The sequence below is a fragment of the Bison bison genome, unplaced genomic scaffold (assembly GCF_000754665.1).
Source record: "Bison bison bison isolate TAMUID 2011002044 unplaced genomic scaffold, Bison_UMD1.0 scf7180017863950, whole genome shotgun sequence".
In the NCBI taxonomy this organism is placed as follows: Eukaryota; Metazoa; Chordata; class Mammalia; order Artiodactyla; family Bovidae; genus Bison; species Bison bison.
This window is the reverse complement of record NW_011494522.1, coordinates 311,679-337,427: the sequence shown is the minus strand read 5'-3', so window position 1 is coordinate 337,427 and position 25,749 is coordinate 311,679. Positions and strand designations below refer to the sequence as shown.

The window sequence follows — 25,749 nt, the reverse complement described above, 5'->3', positions numbered from 1 at the left end:
ACTTCATTTTCTTTTCTAACAATGTTTTGAAAAGTATTGGAAACCATAGTCCTGAACTGTTGCCTGAGTAACATAAGCTTTAAACAGCATTCATAATCCGTATTTAGTCTTCTTAGTGTAGCGTGGTTGCTATCATGTTTCTTTCTTAACGTTCTCACAGTGCTGTAAATTTTACTATTTGTCTTTGTTTAGAAGTGACTGAAAATACAACAAACAAGTTTTTAATGTGGTTGAATACTTACTTGCTTTTTCAATGTTGACTTAGCTCCATTTCTGGATTTGGCTCCTTGTTTTTCTTTTTTTAAGCCAGCAAGCTTGCTGGCACGTGTTTGCTGACCTTCATGCTATGAGTCTACTTAATGTAGAGAATAATCAGGTGACCTTACTTAACAATAGAAAACGTTTTAGAAGTTTGGTTTTTACTTCATTTAATTTAAGACAGAGTTGTGAGTTTCTCTTGTCAAAGAGAATATTGAAGGTCATCCAGATAGATTTCTTTTAGTGGAAAAGTAGATGTTTGGCTTTGTTTTCTAATTCTTGAAATAGATAAGGTCATATTCATAAGGATGCCTCCATAGTCCTCTTAATGCAACTAACAATAATATTAAAACAAAAGCGCTTTCTAATATGTTTTATCAGCTAGGTAGAATAGTTGAATAGAATTAGGTACTACAAAGAAGTGGCTTTTTTAAGTTAAAAGTAAAAAATATAATTTTTTCTGGGACATTTTGTTTTTATCTGACATCATTAGAGAAAGAGAGGTTATACATTAGTGATATTTAAAAATAGCTTTGTTTGTTTTACTGGTTTGACCACAACCCTTTTTCGTTTTCATTTTCCTTAGGAAAATCCACCCGCCCTTTTTTTTTTTTTTTTTTTTCGTCACTTCTACCTTAAGGAACAAATTGGTATGACCTTTTTCTGTATGATAGAGTTATAAAATAGAATGGTACCCTTTGTCCATGTACCTAGAAATTGAAATAAACTTTGAACAAAGACATTTACAGACACTCTGTAGAAGCTTTAGTATATAGTTAGATCTTTTTAGTATATTTTGACTTCTCTGAATTTTTTTTCTTGTACAATTTCTTAATTCTTGGCTGTGTTCAATTTAGTTAATGCAGTAATTCTATATTTGTAAATATTTACTGAATCTACATTTTTAGATACTGTGTATGTAATCTGATTTTAACAAGGCTGAAGCAGTATAAAACTTGCTTTATTATATCTAAACATTATTGAACCAATTTTTAATGAGGTATATAAAAAGTTATATCTTATCAGTGATGATAGCATTTTTCATCTGTTAATAAGAATTTAGGGATAGTGTACTAATTTATTCAGGAATCACATTCCATTGAATTAGTAGGAAAAAGTTTTACTACTATATTACTGGAAAATATCTTCTGCTATTTTCCCACAGATTTAGGGAAGACTTTCTTAAGACCCAAAAGCACTAACTGTTAAAAGAATGAGGTTGCTACATTTGGCAGTGTTCAAATTAAGAGACATTCATCTAAAGAGACCATGCAGAGAATTAAAAGACAAGCCATAGAGTGGGGAGATATTTGTAATAAATATAACTGGCAAAGAACCAATATTTGGGAAACATTATGAATTCCTATATAAATCAAGAAAAAATATAGAGTTTTTTTTTTTTTTTTAATGTACTGAAGAGTTTCTTCACAAAGAGAAAATTTAAATGGTAATATATGAGATAGTACTCAATATCATTAGTGATCAGGAACACACTAACTAAAGCCTCACTGATTTACCATTGACACACCCAACAGATTGGCAAAAATAATAAAAAATTTGTCAATATTGATGTTACCATGGATGTGGGAAAAGGAGAACTATCATACAGTGTTGGGGGAAAATAAACAGATGGTAAACAATTTGGTGTTCTTAAAGACGCACGTACACTCAGGCCTAGGAGTTCTGCTTCTGGTTTAACCCTTAGAGATACTCATGGATATACTGGGATGCGTTGCCAACAATATTTGTATCACCTATATTTGTAAGAGGAACAAACTAGAAACAACACAAGCAGATGGATAAATAGTGATATAGTCATGCAATAGGATTCTAATCAGCAGTGAAAATGCATGAAATACCAGTTGTGGCATGCTGGTACATAATCGTAAAAGTCAAAGTAGTTATTTCTGAGGGAAAGAAGAGTAGATAGGGTCAAGAATGGCATGGAGCGGCGTAGGGGGTGGTTCTCACAGGATGGTGACAATTCTGTAATTCTTGATTTGGGTGGTGGTTATGCAGATAGTTTTTGTATATATTAAATTATGCTTTATGTATGTTTCTGAAGTATGCGTTTTTCACATATTTTAAAAAGCCACTGCATGTAAAAGTAGAGTCCATTTTTATTCATCTTTGGATCAGTTTATCAAAATTTGAATGGATGAATAAGAAGCGAGACCCTTCTTTTCAGGAACTCCCAGTCAAGTATGGGACGTGAACGTGAGAACAGGCAATTGAAATACTTTGTGATAAATAGAGTAGTGCACGTGTATCAAGTGCTGTGTCTCAGAGGAGACAGCTAGCTGTGTTTATGCAGTCTAAACACGGCCTCCCGGAAGACGCTGGCCTTGAGTCTTGAGAAGCACTCTGACATTCTAGAACACCATGAATTTTAAAGTTAGACCTGAGCTTAAATTAGCGCTGATACTGTCACCTATTGACATTTGTCACGTTACTTAATTTCTGTAAGCCTCAGTTTTTTCAGTTATATAGAATATACCTGATATGTGAGGGGGGCTGGATTTTAAAGACTAGGAGTAAATTATCAAAGTGTCTTAAAATTGCAAGTGTTCCTACAAATGGATATTGGTTGCTTTATTGTTTTCATTAATATTATGTTAATTATCTTCTTAATTATCATGGTTATGGATGAATCAGAATCAGCCCAGAGCAGGATATGTTAAAGGGGTATAGAGTAAGAAAGGATGCCATAGCAAGAGCGGTCTAATAAATTAGAAGATTAAGGAAAGAGTGTGGTGCCAGTAGTAAAAAACTCATCTGCAGGAGACACAAGAGGCACTGGTTCAATCCCTGCATCAGGAAGATCCCCTGGAAGAGGAAATGGCAGCCCACTCCGGTATTCTTCCCTGGAGAATCCCGTGGACAGAGGAGCCTGGTGGGCTACAGTTCATCGGGCTGCAAAGAATCAGACATGACCAAAGCGACCTAGTAGAGCACATATGAATTTTTAAAAAAATTATCAAGGCGTAACCTACACATAGTTCATTCACAACTTTTTGAATTTTTAGTTATGTATCTACTCCAGTATTCTTGCCTGGAGAACCCCCAGAGGACTCTGGCAGGCTGCAGTTCGTGGGGTCACAAAGAGTCGGATGTGACTGAGCAACCAAGCACAGCGCAGCACTCAACTACGTGTGTGACCACGCCCCAGGTCCCCAGAAAACTTTCTCAGGCCCAGCCCAAGTCAGTTCCCTCCTGCAACAAAGTCAACCACTGTTCCAGCCTCTACCACCATAGGTTAGGTTTGCTCGTTGTTGTTTATACCTGCTGAGGCGTGTCCGACTCCTGTGACCCCGTGGACTGTAGCCTGTCAGGCTCCTCTGCCCGTGGTATTTTCCAGGTAAGAGTCCTGGAGTGGGTTGCCATTTCCTTCTCCTGCTAGTTCCTGACCTTTATATAAATGGAATCATATGGTATGTGCTTTTTTTTTTGGTGGCGAGAGGTGGCTCTTTTCACTCGGTGTTCTGTTTGTTGTTTTGGGTAGTGGTGATTGGTTCTTCTTCACTGATGTTTATCTTTCCATTGTGTGACTGTAGCATAATGGATTCATTTATTCTACTATTAATAGTCGTTTGAGTTGGCTCCAGATTTTGCTATTATGAATAGAACTGTTGTGAACATTTTGTACCTGTCTTTTAATGACCGTGTAACGCATTCATCTCTGTTTAGTACATCTAGGATCAGAATTGCTCTGTTCTAGAATATGAGTACTTTTAACTTTAGCAGATATTGTAAAATAGCTTTCCAAAGTGATTATGCCATTCTCATCAGTAGTGAATAGAGTTCCAGTTGTGCCATAGTCTTACCTGTATTTGGATGCTCCTAGTCCTTTTAATCTTAGCCATTTGGGTGGGGATGTAGGTTTCTATCTTGTGGTAGCAGTGAGGATAGTAGGAAGAGAATTTACTGCCTGATATCACTAATGAGCAAACTTGGTAAAAGTCATGAACTGAAACTGTTCTGCATTTTACTGATAATGGTCAGTAATGTATTGTGTGCTGTGTGCCATGCTCAGTCGCTTCAGTCATGTCTGACTCTGTGTGACCCTGTGGAATCTAGCCCACCAGCCCCCTCTATCTGTGGGATTCTCCAGGCAAGAATGCTGGAGTGGATTGCCATGCCTTCCTCCAGGGGATCTTCCTGACCCAGGGATCGAACCTGGATCTCTTATGTCTCCTGCATTGCAGGTGGACTTTTTACTGCTAAGCCAGGGGGGAAACCCATGCATTTTATTGATAACAGTCAATAATGTATTATAGGCTTCAGGATTTTATTTATAAATGTCACAATAAAAAAATACAGTTAAATAATATGGAAGTCATCAGGGCCACCTTTTAAAATAATGATTTGCAAGTTTGAGGTATAGAAAATCTTTTAAAATGGTATTCATTTATTGGTCTGACATAACCTAGGTTTATGAGTGACCTATTCTTTTTGTATTTTGGGGGATTTTTATTTAGTCTTGTTTTTGTGTGTCCTTTTCCAATATTTGAAACTTTCTGCAAGACATATTTGCATGTTCAAAAAAAGTCTATTCAGATTTATAACTTTGTTTTAATTTCCTGTTCTGTTGTTAAAATAATATGTGAATATAGATACAGTGAAGTAGCCATTTTATTAGTCTAATAAATGCATTGATATACATTTATCTGAAGCCAAAACCACACTGGAGAAATTGAATAGTCTTATTCTTATGAAAATAAAGGAAGATATTATCTTTTTTCCATTCATAATTATATTTTTAGAAAATCTTTGTTCTTTTATACATATATTTAGATCTTTGAAATAATTAATGTTAATTCATTAATATTAAGAATTGCCTATGTTTATTACTCTGAATAAATATTTTTAGAACTTTTAAGCTGAATTATGTAACTTCGATTTGCTTTACACTAAAGTTTCAAATTCTGGTAAGTTTCATTTAAAATTCCATGTTAGATTTAATAAGATTTTTTTTCCCCTCCTCAATTTTAAAATTGCCTGATCTTGCTCTGTACCAAAGATGGAGAAGGAAACAAAAAGATTTCTTTTTCATATTACCAAAAAAAAAAAAATTTGGCAAAATCATTGAATTAAGAAAATAGAATGGATTTGTTTTAGCTAATATAAATCAAATAAATGGTCTCACTGATATGTTAGAAGTGATTTTTAAATGCTTCAGGCACTGATACTGCTGGTAACTTTTTAAGCACTGTTCTATGAATGATTATTTGTACATTTTTATATAGGCTTTATTGGACTCAGGACAAATGGTTGTAGAGAACAGTTAATGCTACTTGTCCACAAAAATAGACAGAGCTTCAATAAAATGGGCACTGCTCCACTTACGGCGGCCGCACGAATCTCAGCGTTAGCATTTCTCTGATTATACCCGTACAACACTAACTTGCTAACTGCTTTTGGCATAGTGCTATATTGGCTTCCCTGGTGGCTAGGATGGTAAGGAATCTGCCTGTGATATAGGAGACCTGGGTTCGATACCTGGGTCCGGAAGGTCCCCTGGAGAAGGGAATGGCAGCCCACTCCAGTATTCTTGCCTGGAGAATCCCATGAGGAGCCTGGCAGGCTATAGTCCATGGGCTCTCAACAAGTTGGACACCACTGAGTGACTAACACGAATACATAGTGCTGTATTAATGTTACATGATTGGGAAGATGTGAGCATATATCCCAATGCACTCATATTTATCCTTTTAGAATTTCTATAACAGTAGTCAGTGCCAATGATAATATTAAGGATCAATGTTAATTGAATATATACTGTGCACAAATGCCATGCTAATTGCTTTTTAGGCATCCTTATTTAATTCTCACAGTAAGCACATTATTAGATTTTTTTTTAAAAGTCTGTCCTTCAATTCAGATTCATTTCCCTAGTCTTCTTTTATCACCAATTCTGGAGTTGTTTTCCAGTTTGACAAGGGGCATGAAAAGTATGTTGGGTTGGTTCTTTGTTAGAAAACAACTAACTGAAATAAACATTCTGTGAGCACTGAATTCATTCCAAGTGAATGAGCAGAGAAAAGAGGTATTTATCTTAAGTTGATGGGTTCAGGGAAAGACACCAGTACCTCTGTAAGCCTTGATTTATTCTAAAGAATTACTAGAGATGACCCCTTAGTAGTCTTTAAACTATAATAGTTTAAAACTGTATGTTGAATCTAGGTTTCTTGCACTGATATACATCAAATATTGTATAATGTATATTTGAAATTGAATAACTTATGTGTATTTGCTTTTTATTGCCTGTATATGTTCAAATGTGGTAATACTGAAATAATGACTATGTTTTTAAAGGTTTTGAAAGAGGAAAGGAAGACATTTCTCAAAATAAGGATGAATCTTCACTTTCTATGTCAAAGAGCAAGGTAAGCATATTGTCCTCAAGTATATGATCATAATATTTTTCTAATATTTAAGATGAGTGGACTAACACCAAAATCTTACCAGATTTTTACAGGATGTGTTCATGTTGGTATATCTAAACCAGGTAGTATTTATGAGAAAAGGAACATTCCCCTGGGGCTGGTTTAGGAGCGTTGGTTATTCGGAAATACAGCCGATTGGTAATCAGGCTTCTCTCCTGAGTGATACTGTTGTGGTATGTCTGCCACAGCACACATCTCAGACTTAAGTCTGAGGCTTCCATCTGGAGAAACAGTCAGGTTTCTTTTTTTTTTTTTAAGTTTTAAGTGTTTTGGGTTCATTCAAATGACTATCAAAAACATGTACATTTTAACAGTTAAAGACCAAATATCTTTTACTATAGCAGCATGCAACTGAAAGACAGTTTCTTAGAATAAGACAGAGTTCCCTAAATTAGTAGTTTTCAAATTGGGTACTTGTATATACTCTTGGGCTTCCCTAATAGCTCAAATGGTAAAGCATCTGACTGCAATGCAGGAGACCCGGGTTCGATCCCTGGGTCGGGAAGATCCCCTGGAGTAGGAAATGGCAACTCACTCCAGTATCCTTGCCTGGAAAATCCCATGGACAGAAGAGCCTGGCAGGCTGTACAGTCCATGGGGTCACAAAGAGTCGGACACGACTGAGCAACTAACACGTATATTCTTAGGTCTGTTGAGAATTTTTTCTCTAAGAGTACTATTCAAATTTGAGAAGTACTGGATGATGCATAGGCTTTCCTATGGGTCTGTAATTCACTAGATTTTCTATAATTTGTCAATGGATTTGACTTTTGACTTATTTCTGGTCAGGTTTAGTAGCAGAAGAAGCTTTTTTGTTTATGGACTCAAACTTCAATAACTGTAAGAAAATCTGTTTCTTAAGCTAGTGAATTCTCTGCTGTTCTTAGAATAGGCTTTGCTTGTAAAACCAGACATTTTTTGTTCTATTCTTGAGAGTGGTTGAGTCAGAGGATTCCATGATGTTTTATACAAATTTTATTCACATTTAACTTTTCATTACATAAAAGTCCATCCTATATTTAATATGGGTAAAAGTATATAAGGAGAGTTTAGTGTCATACTTTGATGTATAAAATACAAAGAGAAACACATGAGAAATGCCTTAATCATTTTATATAAGATGCGTAATTAACAAGGCTTCCCTGGTGGCTCAGAGGTTAAAGCATCTGCCTGCAATGCAGGAGACCTGGGTTCGATCCCTGGGTCGGGAAGATTCCCCTGGAGAAGGAAATGGCAACCCACTCCAGTATTCTTGCCTGGAGAATCCCATGGACGGAGGAGCCTGGCGGGCTACACAGTCCACAGGGTCGCAAAGAGTCGGACACGACTGAGTGACTTCACTTTCACTTTCACTTAACAAGGAGGTAGTTTGTCTTGGTTCTGCCATGGTTCGAAATGCAGTGAAATTTATGGAATTTTAAAAACCTATTTTCAAGCAGTTAATATGAGCATTGGTGAATGTATGTTTAATTGGTATTCCTACTCAGAAGCCTAAACTCCGGCCCTACCTGCCACAGCCTCCTAGTCTCTAAACAGGAGAATGAGGGAGGAGCGGAAGGGGTCGGGAAGGGAAGCAGTGCGGATTAATGAAAAACAAGGAAACTAGACTGCACCTTGAGTGTAATAGCACCGAATTGTATATGAACTTTAAGTAAAATTAGAAATTTGGTTCCTCAGTTGCACAAGCCACATCTCAATAACTCACTAGCCATATGTGGCTAGTGGCTACCATATTTAACCACTCAGATATAGAATATTGCTGTTATTCAGAAAGGTCTACTGGACACCAAGCACCGACTACCTTAAGGTTAAAAAAGTGACTTTGAATCTTGATTGTCATACGTTGCCTATGATTTCTTAGATGCTAATTACAATGATATTAATAACTAGTTTGTATTAAGAGCTTGCTAAGTGTCATTTTAACTCTTAACAATACTAGAAGACAGGTATTATTGGCCCCATTTTATAAATGAAGCTTAGAGAAGTTAGATAGCTCTCCAAGGGTCAAAGTGTTAGAGCTAGAATTCACAGTGGCTTCAGTTTTCTTCTCTGTACAAGGGAGATAAAATCTAACTCACAGATTGTGATACTGTAAGTGCCTGACAAAGTACCTGGTTAATAATAGGTATTTGAGAACTCATTTTTCTTCCTTTGAATAAAGAGCTACAGTGAATGAATGGGCTTCTTGGTGTGGTAACTATTTAGTGTAAGTAAAATTGTACTCGTTCTGTTTTCCAAGAGCTGAATCTTATTGATTCTTAATCTCAGTTTATTCTGTTACCTTAAGAGATACAGTCACTAGCTTGTCTTTGAATAGTTTAACATATATCCTACTGTATTACTTTTTGGAAGAATCCTAAAATGTATGCATTTATATCAAGCCTTATTTTCATGGAATTATGAAGATTTTGTTCTTACCCAAGTAACTTTGGAAAACAAAATCTTGTTATTCCTTCTATGATTGATCTGTATAACTGAGGCCATTAAATAATTTTAACTTTATACTTTTATGAATTTGATGCAAAAAGTATCAATACTGTCATTTAGGTCATTGATTTTGCAGTTAAGTGTTATTTCTTAAAAATACATAATTGAGACCAATAGGCACAACCCTTCTTTACCTCAGCCCCCACCATTTTAGAAATAAAAGCAGTTCCTGTTTCTTATGCATCCTGTAAATGAGTGAATTGAAGAAGGCAGTTAATCAGATCATCTCTTCTTCCTTTTAGCATTTTTAAATAAATTTTTAATTGTCTATCTCAATGTAAGGAATTACGAGCATGAATAATATTTCTTGTGGGATAAAAGGAATCCTATTACAAGGATAAGGAGTTTCTGAGCTGAGATCTTTTGACTTGATTCTCCAGTCATCAGTCTCCTTGCCTGTAGGTTTGCTAAGTCATCTATCACTTGCTGTAAAAAATATGTTTACCTGGATATTAAAAAAAATACCTTTCCAAATCAAAATATCTGATAGAATCATAGTAACATCATAATTGCTATTATTCTTATGTCTACAGTATTTTAGTTTTCAAAGCAAGTTGAAAGTATTCCAGTTATGTTAATGTTCCATTTATCTGAAGATTATATTTCTGTCAACACTTGCAGTCTAGGAGATAGTCACAAATCTGAAACACAATACATATCAAGTACTGTGTTAAACACGTGCACACCGCCTCATTACCAAAGCAGCGCTAGGAGTTAGTAGGAATATCCTTATTTTATAAGTAAGGCAATTAAGACTGGAAGAGAATATCTTCCCATAGTCACACAGCCCATAACGTGTCGTTATTAAGACAGTGGTCAGTAAGGTTATCAAAGAAGGAAACTTAGTTTAATAAAATATTTCCAATAAAAACAGTTTATGATTCTTGATATTTAAAAGATAACTTGTTGGTTCATGAGACTTAGTATTACGTTGAAAAGAATATAGAACTTGGTCACTGGATTTCTTTTCTTTCCCCCAAACTAGCTACACTGTTTGGCAGGATTTTTTGAAGTACGTGTGCTGTCATTTAGCAAGCTCTTGGTGTAGCCATTTGGCCTACTGGTCCCTTAGATACCAGAATCATTTAGGAACCTCCAAGCCAGTCTTGCCATGTCTAGGGAAATAGATTTCCTGTTGTTCATAAAGACAAGTCTTAAATTTGAGTCTGAGATTCTATATGAATAGTTGTAAAAAGATGAGCAATAAATGTGGTGAGAGGGCTAAGAGCATGAGACTGAGAATTAGGCACACCAGAGTCCAAATCCCAGATCATCTGTTTATGGCTCTGTGACTTTGGAAAGTTATTTAATCTGTTAGTCTTAGTTTCCTGATTAGCAGAAGAAGAAACGACTACTGTCTCATAAGGTGGCTTTGAGGATTAAAAGAGGCAGAACACATAAAGTATTTATTACAGTACTTGGTAAAGAGTCAAACAACCGTTCATTTTCACTAACTTTTAAGTTAACACTATGGAAATTCTTTACTTAATAATATCTAAAAAGTACATTATAATATACATTTTCCTATTAAACTGTGGGACATAGAAACCATTATATTCCTCTGACAGTAGCTGTGTCATGTTTGAGTTTCCAGCAGCAAGGAGAGGACAGAGACCTATTTGGCTTGATGACTTTTGTGAAATGGTTTTGATATCACAGTATATCTTGTCATCATGAAAGTAAGCCGTGTAATGTTTCAAGTGCAGTTCTCAAAGGAGTAACTTTAACAAAAATTTAATTAGGTTAATCCCCACCTTCTACATTGAGTGTAGTTTACAGTTCCCTTCCAGTTCAGCCACTTATTTTACCATCAGCATAATAGTTCGTATTTTGTACTAAATAGCAGAGGCATTTTTAAGAGAGATGAACTGCAAATGCTAGTTTCATTTTGATAATTCCGAAGGTATTCATTGAGCCCTTGCTTTACTAAGTTACTTCCAGGCAAGAGTACTGGAGTGGGGTGCCATTGCCTTCTCCCCTAAGTTACTTCAGTTGTGTCCAACTCTTCACGACCTTATGGCCCATAGCCTGCCAGGCTCCTCTGTCCATAGGATCCTCCAGACAAGAATACTGGAGTGGGTTGCCATGCCCTTCTCCAGGGGTTCTTCCTGACCCAGGGATCAAACCCAGGTCTCTTAAGTCTCCTGTATTAGCAAGTGATTTCTTACCACTCACGCCACCTGCAAAGCCCAAATTACCCCAGGTGCTATCTGGCTGCAATGGTTGAATAAGCATGGTCCTTGTGTTCATGGATCTTAAAATTGAGTGAGGGAGTTTATTTCCCAATGTTCTTCCTCCTTGATCACATCTAGTGATATTATACAGATCTGGCCATTTAAACACTTGAAAGCTACCATTTAAATCAAGTCCCATATACTTTCTTGGCCCTAGGAGTAATGCTGTGAACTTGAAGTACCTTCTACCTTGTCTAACAATAGATAAAAATGAAATTCATAGGACAGTGAAGGATTATGTTCAATTTTATTGTTCCAGTATTTATAGAAGCAGCTTTTAGTTTTATATTCTTCTACTCTGGTAGAAGAAAGTAGTCTCCTTGAAAGAGGACTGGATTAACAGCACTAGGTTCTGATCCCTGCTATTGATTGATTATTTAGAAAATCAATGTCCATGAGCCTCCCTTTCATGATTTGTAAAATGGAGATAAAACCACTTGTTATGCCTGTTTTTCAAGATTCTTACAAGGATCAAACTGAAATATCAAGTATAAGCAAAATCAGAAAACGAGTTTGAGGCGTTAATATTTATTTTTCGAGGCACTGGATAGTTAGAAAGAAGTGCTGGGAATTCTGTTTTTTAAACACTATACAAATGAGGGTATTTCAGTTCTAGTTCCTGAAGATGTTTGTATTTACTCCCTTTGAAGAAGGAGTAGTAACAGGGCAGTGTTTGCAGCAATTTGCTAGTTTTTTGGGTTTTAGAATATTTCAGTCTAAAAAATTACACTGCTTTGGATATGCTTGTCCTGAGAATTATTTTGTATAAGATAACTATATTCTTTAGAAGTATTCTGAAAAACAGAACGCTGCTGCTGCTGCTAAGTCACATCAGTCGTGTCCGACTCTGTGCGACTCCATAGACGGCAGCCCACCAGGCTCCCCCGTCCCTGGGATTCTCCAGGCAAGAACACTGGAGTGGGTTGCCATTTCCTTCTCCAATGCATGAAAGTAAAAAGTGAAAGTGAAGTCGCTCAGTCGTGTCGGACTCTTAGCGACCCCATGGACCACAGCCCACCAGGCTCCTCCATCCATGGGATTTTCCAGGCAAGAGTACTGGAGTGGGGTGCCATTGCCTTCTCCGAAAACAGAATGCAGAGAATTTCAAATGATCTTGCTTAACCTTATGTTGTACACTGATTTACTGACAAGTTTTTATTTTTGTGTTTCTGTGGCTTTAATGTGGATTAGTTTTCAAACCCAAATACTGTATAAGAAAAATCAGTATTTGAAAATTGATATTTGCCTAAAATCACAGTAATGAATGGGAAGAAGGTCACAAACATAATTTGAATATCAGTTTTATGTGCCATGTGTATGTGGAGAATAAGTGGCAATTTTAATTATTATTTCTCTTTTCTTCCTGTCTGTGTGGTTTCAGTCTGAATCTAAACTTTATAATGGCTCAGAGAAAGACAGTTCAGCTTCAAGCAAGCTTACAAAAAAGGAATCTCTCAAGGTTAGTTTCCACAGTTATTTTATAACTAATGTTACGCTTTACCTGTGCTTTTGAAAGTAGGCTAATAAAGAAAGAAGTATTTGTATTCCTAAAGGAAAAAAAAAAAAACTGTTAATGTTTGTGTTTGCGTGGCATGCTGGAGTCAGCTGAAAAGGCTTTCTGATGACGTCCCAGCGCTGCTCTGCCCTCCGTGGGATGGAGGCTGAGGACGGGATGTCTGCACAGTTGGGCCTGAGTCCAGCACATCGCTGTGCTGTGGAACTCCTGATGGGAAGCTCTCTGCCCTTTGAACTTAGAGTTTCCTGACTGCTAGGTCATGGGCTGAATTTGGTCCACAGGTAGATACATTTTCTTTGACCTACACAATGTTTTAAAAATTTGAGCCAACAATTACAGGTCCAGGCTTCTAGCTTCCCTTAAGAACTAGGTAATACCGGACTTGCCTTCCAGAATGGCCACAGACCCTGGAGCTTAAGGAGCTCGTGCTTTCTGATTGATTCTTGATTCCCATACAGTCTGTTTTGCCACCCCCCTCCTCTTTTCCATATCTGATCCCATATGTATTTACATTTATAATCATATATTAAATCTGTTAATTCGCTTATGCACATTAATAAAGACCAAAGTCTAAATTTTTTTTGACTGTATAATTATTAAAATTTTGTTGTGTGTATGTAGTCTCTTTACCATTAAGTGCAACTAGGAAAATTTTGTGTTTTACTTTAAGAAAAATCACTGATAGGTTATCTTCTATTCATAAGCAATGCAAAGTAATAAATAATAAGGCTGCTCCACTGCTGCTTTCCCAGATTATCTCAGAAGCGACTTAGGAAGGGTAAAACTTTGATAATTTGAATGTATTAATTTCACTGTTGTGGTTTCTTAATTATTTATATCTTACGTATTAGTGTCAGGAAAGAGAGCAAGATTGTCCATCCTAAGTAGTTATAGCGTTGTTTGTGGTATGAAAAACTGAAAAAAGAGTAGATTACCATCAGCCAGAGAGTATATTAAGAAAAACTACAGAAGCAGTATAGCATGGTGGTTCAGACGTGTCTTTTAGAGCCGGTCTGCTTCTGTTTGCATTCTGCTTCCACGACTTACTTAGCGATGTGACAGTGAGCAGTTTACTCTCTGGGTATCAAGTTTTCTCATCTAGGGAATAAGGATAATTATAGTCTTACTCCCCAAGGTTATTGTAAGTATTAAATGTGGTAGTACATGTAAAGTGCTAACAGTAGGGACAGGTACACAGAAGGTGTCCAGTAAATGTTACCTCTTATTGTTTTATTCATAGGAAGAATCTTTGTAGCAGTTAAAAGAATGAGGTAGGCAAGGAATGGAAATAGAGTTGAAATACTCCAAGAAATATTGGAGAACCTTTTTTTATGTGTTAGAAAAAGCAAAAGCAAACACAAAAGCTATGTATTTGAAAAGACCTGAGTGTATAGTGTTTCCTCAACGTTATAGTGTTTTCCTGAAGGTTAACAGTGATCAATTCTGGGGATCAGAATAGGAGAGGGTATATTAAAAATGGTTTTTAGCTTTTGTTGTTTGAAATTTTTACCATGAGGTCATATTCATGTATTGTGTAACTTTAAAAGGGTTAAAATTCTTTAAAAAAAAAAAAAAAAAAGCTCTTCTGTCCTAAGATGCTAGAATTCTAAAAGAGGTTTAAAATTTTATTTTACAGTATAAAATTTTTACATTCCATAAAGTTAAAAAATTGAAAAGAAATTGCCTGTTTCTAATGAAGTTTTTTATTTTTCTATTATTTATGTAAAATAGGTACAAAAGAAAAATTACCGAGAAGAAAAGAAAAGAGCCACAAAGGAGTTACTCAGTACAATCACAGATCCTTCTGTTATTGTTATGGCTGATTGGCTGAAGGTCAGTTTGTATTGTCTTGAATTCAAATTGCTGGATATTTACCAACTGGCATAGGAAAGCCCAGAGTGCACCTGCCTAAAAGCTTGCGAGACAAAAACAACTCTAGGATGATTTTTTTCACTGACGAAGAAGCCATTAATTGTATCCCAGAAGGTCTGTGTTCCAATCTTAACGGAGAGCAGGAACCTTAATGTTGGCTCTCTTGACAGCAACATCAAATATGGATAGCAGTGCTTTTAAAAAGCTTTGTGATATATATGACAGGACATAGTCCAATCAATGTGAAGTGAAGAAATGTTCTGTTTGCTGTTCAAATTCTCATTTAGTATGGTTGTAGACTTGGTGTATATGCATTTTGGTGAAGATATGAGACAAAGTTAGTGTAAAAGTTGTCATTTGAAAAGCTTTAATTTTCCAAAAAACATACATATTGCTATTTCCATATCTTATTTTTTTCCATATCTTATTCTTTTAGCCTCTGGGTATTCCTACTTATTTTTATTTCCATTTCTATCATCCTAGTCACTCTATTCTCTGTATCACTGTTATTTGTAGGATATTTGGTAGGAATTTTTTAGACTAATGCTAACTTTGAGAATGATTTTGTAAGACCCTGACTCCCAGAACGTTTCAGTATGTGGCTTTCACCTAAAAATCACCCCAGCCCTGAAAAGCTTTTCTCTTTCCCCAAGGGTAGGTACAGCCTTCAAACTAAAATCTTTGTGAGATCTGTCAGGAAAGTTCTCTTACTAAAATGGGAGTCTAGTGATAATTTCCTTGATAGTTGAAGTAATACTGAGGTCTTCTTGCATGTTATTCTGAAAACACCTTTGGACTTATATTGGCTCTACTTACTAAGTGTTTAAGCTCCAGATCTTGGTACTAAGAAAGTATATTTTAATGGCCCTTGACCTGGCCAGGAAGGTTAGGATTATTTTGAAACTGTTGATGTGATGCAGTCTCCCACTAGAATTTAAGTTCCTTAGAAGTAGCAGCCGGACAAGGCAATGGCACCCCACTCCAGTACTCTTGCCTGGCAAATCCCATGGATGGAGGAGCCTCATAGGCTGCAGTCCATGGGGTCGCAAAGAGTCAGACACGATTGAGCAACTTCACTTTTACTTTTTACTTTCACACATTGGAGAAGTAAATGGCAGCCCACTCCAGTGTTCTTGCCTGGAGAATCCCAGGGACGGGGGAGCCTGGTGGGCTGCCGTCTACGGGGTCACACAGAGTCGGACACGACTGAAGCGACTTAGCAGCAGCAGCAGCAGAAGTAGCAGCCATGCTGTTTTCACATTTATTTGTAGTGCTGGCTAATTAGTAGCTTAACAAATATACATCTAGTGAATTTTAAATGTACATTTTTTGAAAATTTTAGATTAAAACACCCTGTTTGCCTCTATTCATTTAGTATCTTGTGAAGCAGAAAAACAGACCTTTATTTCTGAAAATAAACTTATCTTTTTGTAGATTCGTGGCACCCTAAAGAGCTGGACCAAACTGTGGTGTGTGTTGAAACCTGGTGTGCTACTGATCTATAAAACCCAGAAAAACGGTCAATGGGTAGGAACAGTCCTTCTGAATGCCTGTGAGATCATTGAACGTCCGTCAAAAAAGGATGGCTTTTGTTTTAAACTTTTCCATCCTTTGGAGCAGTCTATTTGGGCAGTGAAGGTAAGTAAGCACTTGTTACCCAGGCAAAAAGTAAGGATGACAATCTGTAAGTAGAACTCAGCTAAATCAGTGAGTGACCGCCTAGCGGTTGCTGTCCTCTGCTAGGGCTTTGTTTCTGTCTGCAGTCATGTTGTTCCTCCTTCCATCTCTGCCCACAATGAAATGTGCACCAAAGTGCTTAGTTTATTTTACCTTTAAGATCAGACTTAAAAATTTCTCCGGAAAATGTTTCCCACATTTATGGTGTACCCTTTTCTCTCTTGCCTGTGTGGATTGTTTGCACTGTTTTTTAGTTTGCAGTTAGGAGCTTTGCCTTGTAATATTGTATCTGGTTTACTGTGACTGTTTTTCTCTTGATCAATTTGTCAGACTCCCTAGAACAGAAGCTGCCTTTTCTTTTGGTGGTCTTTCCTGCAGGGATGTAAACTTGGGACTGGAAGCCTGTAAACAGGAGTGGTCTTATTTACTCTTAAGAGGCAGCTTTCTTGGAAGATGGAGCTCTAACGCTTTTATAACTGAAAAGCATGACTGTGGTCACTGCTATGAATAGGAACAGAATAATGTTTGTAAATTTCTACTTTGTGTCAGGGACTCTTCAGCATACTATATGGAATCTTTTTTTTAAATTCTTCTACCTGTAAGGAGGATACAAATTTCTCTTATTACCCAGGTAAAGAGATTGAGGCCTAAAGAAGTTACTTAAGTAATTTTTCTTGGAGTCATACTAGATTGAAACCAGGCAATTTGACTCATGGCCCTACTCTATAGTGGTTCTAGGACCTGGACCATAAATTATAAAGCCATTTGAAAACACCCAGGGGATACTGTAGGATTTGTTGAAATCATATTGATTTGTTTCTACTTTTTTCATTTTAAATGTTCCTCCTTACTTCCTGATGTATATGCTTCTTAAAATCCGTTTATTCTTTGATCTGACAACTTAAAAAATTATTTTTCCCAAGACCTAGTAAAAGTTCATTTCTCTCTTTCTTATATTTCCAGCTGTTTATTTAGGCTTCCAGAAATTTAGTGTTTCTTAGCTAGTAGTTTTTGTAGTGTGGAAATTCTCCATTAAATTAAAATTTGGTCTAGTATGTTAAATTTTAGGCTTTTTTAAAATATGTGAACCATCTGCAGAGATAATATTAAGTGTTAACTATAAATTCAGTTTTCTGGTAAGGAAGTTAAGTTTGGTGGAAGAGGAAAGGTTTCCTGACTACTTGACATTTGCTCTCAAGAAGCATGAAATTAACGCTTGCTTGCTTTTAAAAATTATACTCCGTGCCTTACTTAGTTTATTACAGGTAATAATGAATAATATAAAGTTGAGATCTCATAATACTATACACCGTTTATTTTGTTATTTTGCTTTTTAAGGGTCCAAAAGGTGAAGCAGTTGGATCCATAACTCAGCCCTTACCTAGCAGTTATTTGATCATCCGAGCCACTTCAGAGTCAGACGGTAAATAGAAATAATGGGTTGGATTTCGATCCTCATTTTTAAGGGTTTATTTCATATATGACTGTGTTTTCCTTTGGGAAATTTGTCTTTGGTATGGAATTTCAATAAAGGTATTATAATCACAAATTATTTAGAACACTAAGTATTTATATCATCAACTTGGTTGACAAACAGGGCTATCTGATAGAAAGGAAGCGTTGTATAATTGAGTGATACATTAGCAGCCTGGGGTTTCCGCCTCATCTTTCGTGACATGTCTGTTCTCTGGTAATTCATTGTTTTGTCATTTTAGAAGCACATTTAATCATATTTATACTTTATCACTAAATATTAACATGAGACACCACGCGCATTATTTTTCTTTACATAAGACATTCAAATGCGAGCTCCTCTTATGTACTTTATTACTTAATATTTCCTTCCTGAGACAAACATAGGGAGGGTTTAACTTATATGAGAGCAAGTTATCTTTAAAACCTTAATAACTGATAATGGATTTTTTCCCCCAACTTTTATGTTTTATAGTTTAGACCATCTTAGCTTAGGGAGTCATGTAACCTTCTAAAGTTTCCTTTCACTAGATGATTATTTTTTAAATTAAAATATCATATGCATGCATTTTCATTATGAAAATGATTTATTTGGCTGATTTTTTAGTATATCTTGAAACAAATATATATGACTTCTTAGAGCAATTAGCATTTTTTTCTGCTAATACTGTTCTGAATTTTAATTTCAAAAATAGTAGGAGAGGAGGACTAAATTGGGAGTTTGGGATCGACATGTATACACTCCTATATTTAAAAAGGATAACAAACAAGGACCTACTGAATAGCACAGGGAACTCTGCTCAACAATCTATAACAACCTAAATGGGAAAAGGTTTTGAAAAAGAAGAGATATTTGTATATGTCTAACTAAATCACTTTGTTGTACACTGGAAACACAACACTGTAAACCAACTATATAGTCCAATATAAAATAAAATTTTAAAAAATATAGTCAACCACACATTAAAAAATTAAGTTGTTAATGTTTCTCCTGACTAATATGACAATAACATTATTTGTACAGGCATTTTTCTGACTTAAAATTGAGGTGCTAAAACTGGGGTAGATGTCTTATCAACAACAAAATATTATTTTAGTTTGTTTCCTAGTAGAAACGTAATTCTTAGGTATATTTTATGTACCTTTTTGGTACCTTCAAATTATTAGAAACTTTTAAAAATTAAGTACACTTATTTTAGATTAAGTGTATTTCCTAATGTGCATTAATGCTATTTATTGACCAGTGGTTTCTAGATATTTAGAATGCAAAAAGCATTTATTATGCTGAAGAATTGCATTAAGAAGTCCTGGAAGGATTTTATGTTTTAATTAGCTTTTACAGTGCATGTTTTGAGAGAAGTAATATGTTCAGAAGTTAACTGTGATAAATTATGTTGGTGCTAGTTTTTCTAGTTCCTTGAGTTACACCGCTTTTGAATCTGCGTTCTTCTAGGAAGGTGTTGGATGGATGCTTTGGAGTTGGCTTTGAAATGTTCTAGTCTTCTTAAACGTACGATGATCAGGGAAGGAAAAGAACATGACCTGAGCATCTCATCAGAGAGCACGCACGTGACTTTGTATGGCTTATTACGTGCTAACAATCTCCACAGTGGTGACAATTTCCAGTAAGTAGATACTGCCACTAATATGGTGATTATTTTCAAGACTGTGTTACTCACTAGGTCAGTCGGCAGGCAGAGAATTTTTGTATTGTATTTAGGATTGAAACTCATCTGCTTTAGACCCCTTTGTGTGCTTGCTCAGTCACTCAGTCGTGTCTGACCCTTTGCAACCCCGTGGACCGCAACCCACCAGGCTCCTCTGCCATGGGCTCTTTCAGGCAAGAATACTGGAGTGGGTTACCATTTCCTACTCCATTAAACTCCTATGGCCTAGTTTAAAATTTGTTTAGTTGCTGTGATGAAGTGTAGAAAGTTCTTTAATTCCAACTAATGTGACTTACTTGTTCTTTCCTAAATACAACCATACTAGCAATCTTGTCTTTGTGTACAGTGTTCCCTCCATTAAGAACGATTTCTAGTCCTCCTTGCTTTTTTTCTATCATACTCCTGTGTTTTCTTCAAGGCCAATCTCAATTTCAAATATTATATGTGAAGCCTTTCTTGCCTCATAAAAATGAGATGTAATTCATCCTTCTATTGCTGTTCTATAACAGTATTTTTTTTGTTTTGTTTTAAATGGGACTTGGCTTATTGTACCTGGTGTTTGTGGAATTCTTCTGTTATATGGTATTTCAAGTTTGAACTGTATATTTTTGTGTTTTTTTTTTCCCCTGAAGCATTTGTTGTAGTTAATAGTAAAAAGAATTTTCTCCAAGGAAAGAAGAGGTTCAGAGGTTTGTTGTGGTTCAGATCTCTTCTGTTGCTTTGCAAGAGAAATAGACCTCCCTGTTTCCTCCCTGGCCCCAACCCTCGGCTTCTCTGTAGTCACTTACTGATATCGGCTTTCAGGTTATTCTCAAAGTGAAGCTGCTGCTCTCCTCTCCTCTCTGTAATCGGAACTGAACTTTTTTCTTCATTTTCTTTTAACTATTTTTCTTACTCTTTTTTAAAACTACCATTGCCTGGTCTTTTACATGCTTTCTTTGTAGATCTATTAATGTAACCTATAGCTTTATTTTTGGAAAAGGAAATGGTAACCCACTCCAGTGTTCTTGCCTGTAAAATCCCATGGATAGAGGAGCCTGGCAGGCTACAGTCCATAGGGTCACAAAGAGTCAGACACACCTGAAGTGACTGAGCAGCGTAGCTTTATTTTATCCTCGTATAGGAGCCTGAATGAGATAGGATGTCGGGGAGGGAGGTGCAACTTATACAGGAATGGATTTTTGAGGGGGCCTCTTCCCCTGGTGTTATTGAATACCAGGTAATCCTTAAATACTCTTATGTGGGGATCTTAAAAATTCATCTGCTCCACATATATATTCATTAAAAAAAATTTGAGCCTCTTTTCTTTGTATGTAATTGGATAATATAAATATTGGACATGTTGAAGAAGCAGTGGTTTCTGGACATATAGATGGTCAGCCGAGCATTTAAAAGCAAGCACGGGAAATCATCAAATAGAAGTGATGAAGTCTTGAAACTGGATAGCTTGCCAAAGGGGAAGAGAGGATAAAACAAAAAAGAAAATAAAAACCACACTGTGAGGGGTAAAGGAGAGACTAAATGGTAAGAAAGCAAAGACAGAAATTTTAGACTTCATGTTTTTTAAAAATATGTGATTGTAAAGGATAAGAAAGGAAATAGCAAGTATTCTTAAAAAGTGAATTTGTATTAGGAGTTCTCTGATTAAAATCTAAACATAGGAAGATTTTTAAAAATAGACACAAAAGTAAGAATTAAATGGCGCTTCTAGGGCCTGTTTTTACCTCAGCATTATTAAAGTATCAATCATATATAATGGCACCATGTAGTCATTTGTAAAGAGCTTTATAAAATTTTTATACAAATGAAACACATAGGTACTTTCTCAAATAAGAAATTTCTAAAAAAATTTTGATTCTGGAAATGATTTGTTTCATTATTTCATTTTTACGCAGATTAGCAACCCTAATCATGTAAGTACGAATAAGGTTGGGTATAGCAGCTTAACAATTTTAGGCTGAAAGTTCATTTCCTTAAGCTGAAATTTCCATTTCTAATTCTTCCTGGATTTTTTTCCAGGGTTAAACTTATCAATCAAGTATTAAATCAACATAATTGCCTCATATGTTTTCTCCTTTATTTTTGGAATTATTATGAGTGAATTTGGAGACCTTTACAGGTAGAAAATCCTAATTCATTTGTGTTCACTTGAGAATCTGGTGGTTTTGACCTGAAGTTTTTCTCTAGACCAGAAATGATAGGTTGATTCAAACATTCAAGTGATGTTTATAAAACTAAGAAAAAAGTCTAGCAAGAAATAGTCTAAAATTTTTGTTTTGAAAAATTTAGACCTAAAGGATAGAGAAGCAAAGAGCTCAGAGTGTCATCTTTTAATATTTTCCAAGTTTTAGTTTCTCTACGCCCCCAATTATCTGTGAAGTGAGAATAATCATTTTACTTATCTCATAGGGCATTTTTACAATTAAGTAAGTTAAACTATATATATAAAACACTTAGAATGGTGTCCAGCACATAGTAAATTCTCAGTAAGTGTTACATATCATTCTTACTTAAAAATTAAATATTCTTAACCTCCTTTATCCTTCCTGCTAATAATTCTTTCCCTTAAGGTTAAATGATAGTGAAATTGAACGACAGCATTTTAAGGACCAAGATATGTATTCTGATAAATCTGATAAAGAAAATGATCAAGAGCATGATGAGTCTGACAATGAGGTGTTGGGGAAAAGTGAAGAAAGTGACACAGACACATCAGAAAGGCAGGATGACTCATACATTGAGCCTGAGCCTGTTGAGCCTTTAAAGGAGACTACCTACACTGAGCAGAGCCATGAAGAACTCGGAGAGGTAACAGCTTGTGATTTTCAAAGATTTTTATTTTCTATGAATTTATAGATGTAATTGAAGATATTTGTATAACCTATTGCTTATTTTCCTAAAAGAGAATAGTATTCATATAATACTTATTTTAAACTGCTAAATATATATACTCATACAAATGCCAATGTAGTATATTGAATTTAAAGTTTATATTTTCTTCAGGTTTTCTGAGTATATATTTTTATGAGTATATATATTTAGTGGTTTAAAATAAGTATTATATGAATACTATTCTCTTTTAGGAAAATAAGCAACAGGTTTTCTTTTGAAATAAGATACTCCTTAATATTATTGCCAGATACAAAGTAAACTGCAGGAAAGTGTGAATTTATAACTTTCTTGTTGCTAATGCATAGAAGTAAACATAGTCTAAATAGAGTATGATATTTTTTGTAATGGATTCTTTGAAAATATCATTCACTTTAGTGTCTCTTGCAACTACCCTTTTACTGAATTTTATAGCTATTGACTAATTGCCTAATGGATTGTTTTCACATTTTGAGAATGCTTGGAATAATCCTATAGTGAATTATTTTTTTCTGCACTAGCTCTCTTATCTACATACATATCTATGCTTCTGAAATAAATACGATATTTCAGTATTATTTGTTAATTGCAAAAGGCAGGGGAAGCATCGCAAACAGAAACTGTGTCTGAAGAAAATAAAAGCCTTATCTGGACTTTGCTGAAACAAGTTCGTCCTGGCATGGATCTATCCAGGGTGGTCCTGCCTACATTTATTTTGGAACCCCGTTCTTTCCTGGATAAACTTTCAGATTACTACTATCATGCAGATTTCCTGTCTGAGTAAGTAAATTCTCATTTCTTAAAAGATGCTTCGTGGTTTTAGAGATTTTTCAGAGTGCTGTTTTCAGTTGTTGGCTTCCCCGGTGGCTTAGACAGTAACGTGTCTGCCTGCAATGCGGGAAACCTGGGTTCGATCCCTGGGTCGGGAAGATCCCCTGAAGAAGGAAATGGCAGCCCACTCCAGTACTCTTGCCTGGAGAATCCCATGGACAGAGGAGCCTGGTGGGCTGTCCATGGGGTCGCAGAGTGTCAGACATGTTATGCTGTACCAAAATCAAGCTCTGATGAGATCCTGTTCTCTCTTCTCCACCACTAGTATAGTTGACCTTAATAAGAAGTAAGTTTAATGCTTTGCTGTGATGTTTCTATTTATGAGGTCAAATGGGGTGATCGCAAGCTTGAGGAAGACAGGAATTCTGCCTCTGCCTTGACAGCACTGCCATCACAGGCTCCCTGACCTGTGTGCTAACCCAGCACAGGGAGAGCTGGTTGGCGTTCTGTGTTCTCCTCACCTGAGTCCTCATGCAGGTCCTGTGCTGGGGCTTCTGCTTGTGTCTGTGCTATCCTCTCTGTACACAATAAGGCGTGTGCAGCTTATTGCATCTGGAACACCCTGCCAATTGCTGGCTCATGGCATAAATCCCCACTCTCTTTGTTTTTCTTCCTGCCAGCTGATCCTGGGTGTAATTCTGAAAAAGGCAGGCCTGAAGGAGGTGGAGGAGGATCTGCCTGCCTCCTTCCCAGCAGTTTCTTGAAGAACCATACTTTTCAAGGTTCCACCTGCTGCCCCCATTCCAGCAGCAGTTTCAAGGCGCTGTGTTTTCTGAGATACAAGGTTCTGGCCTTGTGACCGGATTTTTAGATTCTTCATCAGTATCTTTATTCAGTTTATTAGTGAATTAGTTTATTAATGAATATTGCAAGGAAAAAAAGCATAAGCTGATTCAAAGGATAATTGATAAAACTGTGGGAGATTTTTGCAAATTAAATCATACATGAAGTGTTAAGCTCCCTAAAATAAAAAGAGTTCTTAACTAGTGAATGAAAATGATCAATAACTTAATAGAAAAAAGAATGGAAGAAATGACCAGGAAGTTTAAAAATGAAGTATAGGAACAAGGAATTCTGCAGGCAAGAATACTGGAGTGGGTAGCCATTCCCTTCTCCAGGGGATCTTTCCAACCCAGGGATCGATCCCAGGTCTCTTGCACTGCAGGCAGATTCTTAAGGCTTCCCTGGTGGCTCAGGTGGTAAAGAATCTGCCTTCAATGCATAAGACCCAGGTTCACTCCCTGGGTTAGGAAGATCCTCTGGAGAAGGGAATGGCTACCCACTCCAGTACTCTTGCTGTCTGAGAATCCCACAGGCAGAGGAGCCTGGTGGGCTACCGTCTATGGGGTCACACAGAGTTGGACACGACTGAGTGATAACACACACAATAGAGACACTTCCTTAAACATGTAATCTTAACTTTAAATAAGAAAAGTGCAAATTCAAACCATAGTAAGATCTATTTTTTCATCCATCTCATTGACCAAAAATCTAAATTTTCTTGTACCTCAGTTCTCCTTTTTTATCTACCTAGAAACTTATCTCTCTCAAAATATGAGGCAGGTTCTGATGAATCACAATAAGATCTTCAGAGATGCCCATTTCCCCAAATTGAGAGATTGCACTTCAGGCAACACAAAGTATTGGGGAGGCTGTGAGGGGCAGCAGGTGCTCATAGACTGCTGCTGGCTCATCCAGACTTGCACGGTGCCTTTGAAAGAAACCTGGCAGTATTTACCAAAATTATGTCAGTGCATTCAGTCCTTTGTCCAGTAATCCTACATCTGAGAATAATTCCTACAGATACAAGTCTACATATACAAAATGATACACATACAAAATTGTGGCAGCAGGGCTTGAAATAGCAAAAGATTACATAACTCAAGTGTCCAGCCACAGTTGACTGGTTAAGTAATGTATGGTATATCCACACTAAGGAAGAGCTTATCACACTAAGACTGATTTAGAGGGATCATCAGGATTTTATGTGTGTGTGTATGTTAAAAAAAAATAAAAGCAAAGTACGAAAGTACAAAAGAATGCATTGTTTCCTCTCCCTTTTAAAGAAAAAGGCTATATATTATATTTACTTCTTTATGCTCTAAGAAAACTGTGCATAAAAAGAAACATTTTTAAAAGAAAGTTGCCTATGGTAGGTTAAGTAGGAAGAACATGGAGCCATGGGGCAATGGCAAGACTGTATACTTTTTTATATTGCTTTGGAGTTTGAACTATGTATTCTACATGCATGTTAAGTTTTAAATAAATTTCATAATAAGAGAATTTAAAGCAAGAAAAGAAGAGCACAATCAGAGGGAAAACTCCCGAAAAGTTCAATGACTTTAAGTTGCACAGTTGTCAGCAAGCCTAGGCCTAGCCTCCTCCATCTCACACTTTATCTCAAAAATCACCATATTGGA

At 36.2% G+C, this 25,749-nt stretch overlaps 1 protein-coding gene across 9 annotated transcripts in view; it reads left to right on the top strand.

Annotated features, from left to right (window-relative positions):
- Nucleotides 1-25,749, top strand: part of OSBPL8 (oxysterol binding protein-like 8) — a 136,840-nt gene that overhangs the window by 84,106 nt on the left and 26,985 nt on the right. For all 9 annotated transcript variants that reach the window (XM_010833860.1, XM_010833864.1, XM_010833867.1 and 6 more), the window contains 8 exons: nt 6,574-6,644; nt 12,807-12,884; nt 14,673-14,774; nt 16,248-16,451; nt 17,829-17,913; nt 19,417-19,588; nt 22,201-22,438; nt 23,094-23,278. In XM_010833860.1, the coding sequence (XP_010832162.1) occupies nt 6,574-6,644; nt 12,807-12,884; nt 14,673-14,774; nt 16,248-16,451; nt 17,829-17,913; nt 19,417-19,588; nt 22,201-22,438; nt 23,094-23,278 (1,135 nt within the window). The remainder of the gene's footprint in view (nt 1-6,573; nt 6,645-12,806; nt 12,885-14,672; nt 14,775-16,247; nt 16,452-17,828; nt 17,914-19,416; nt 19,589-22,200; nt 22,439-23,093; nt 23,279-25,749) is intronic.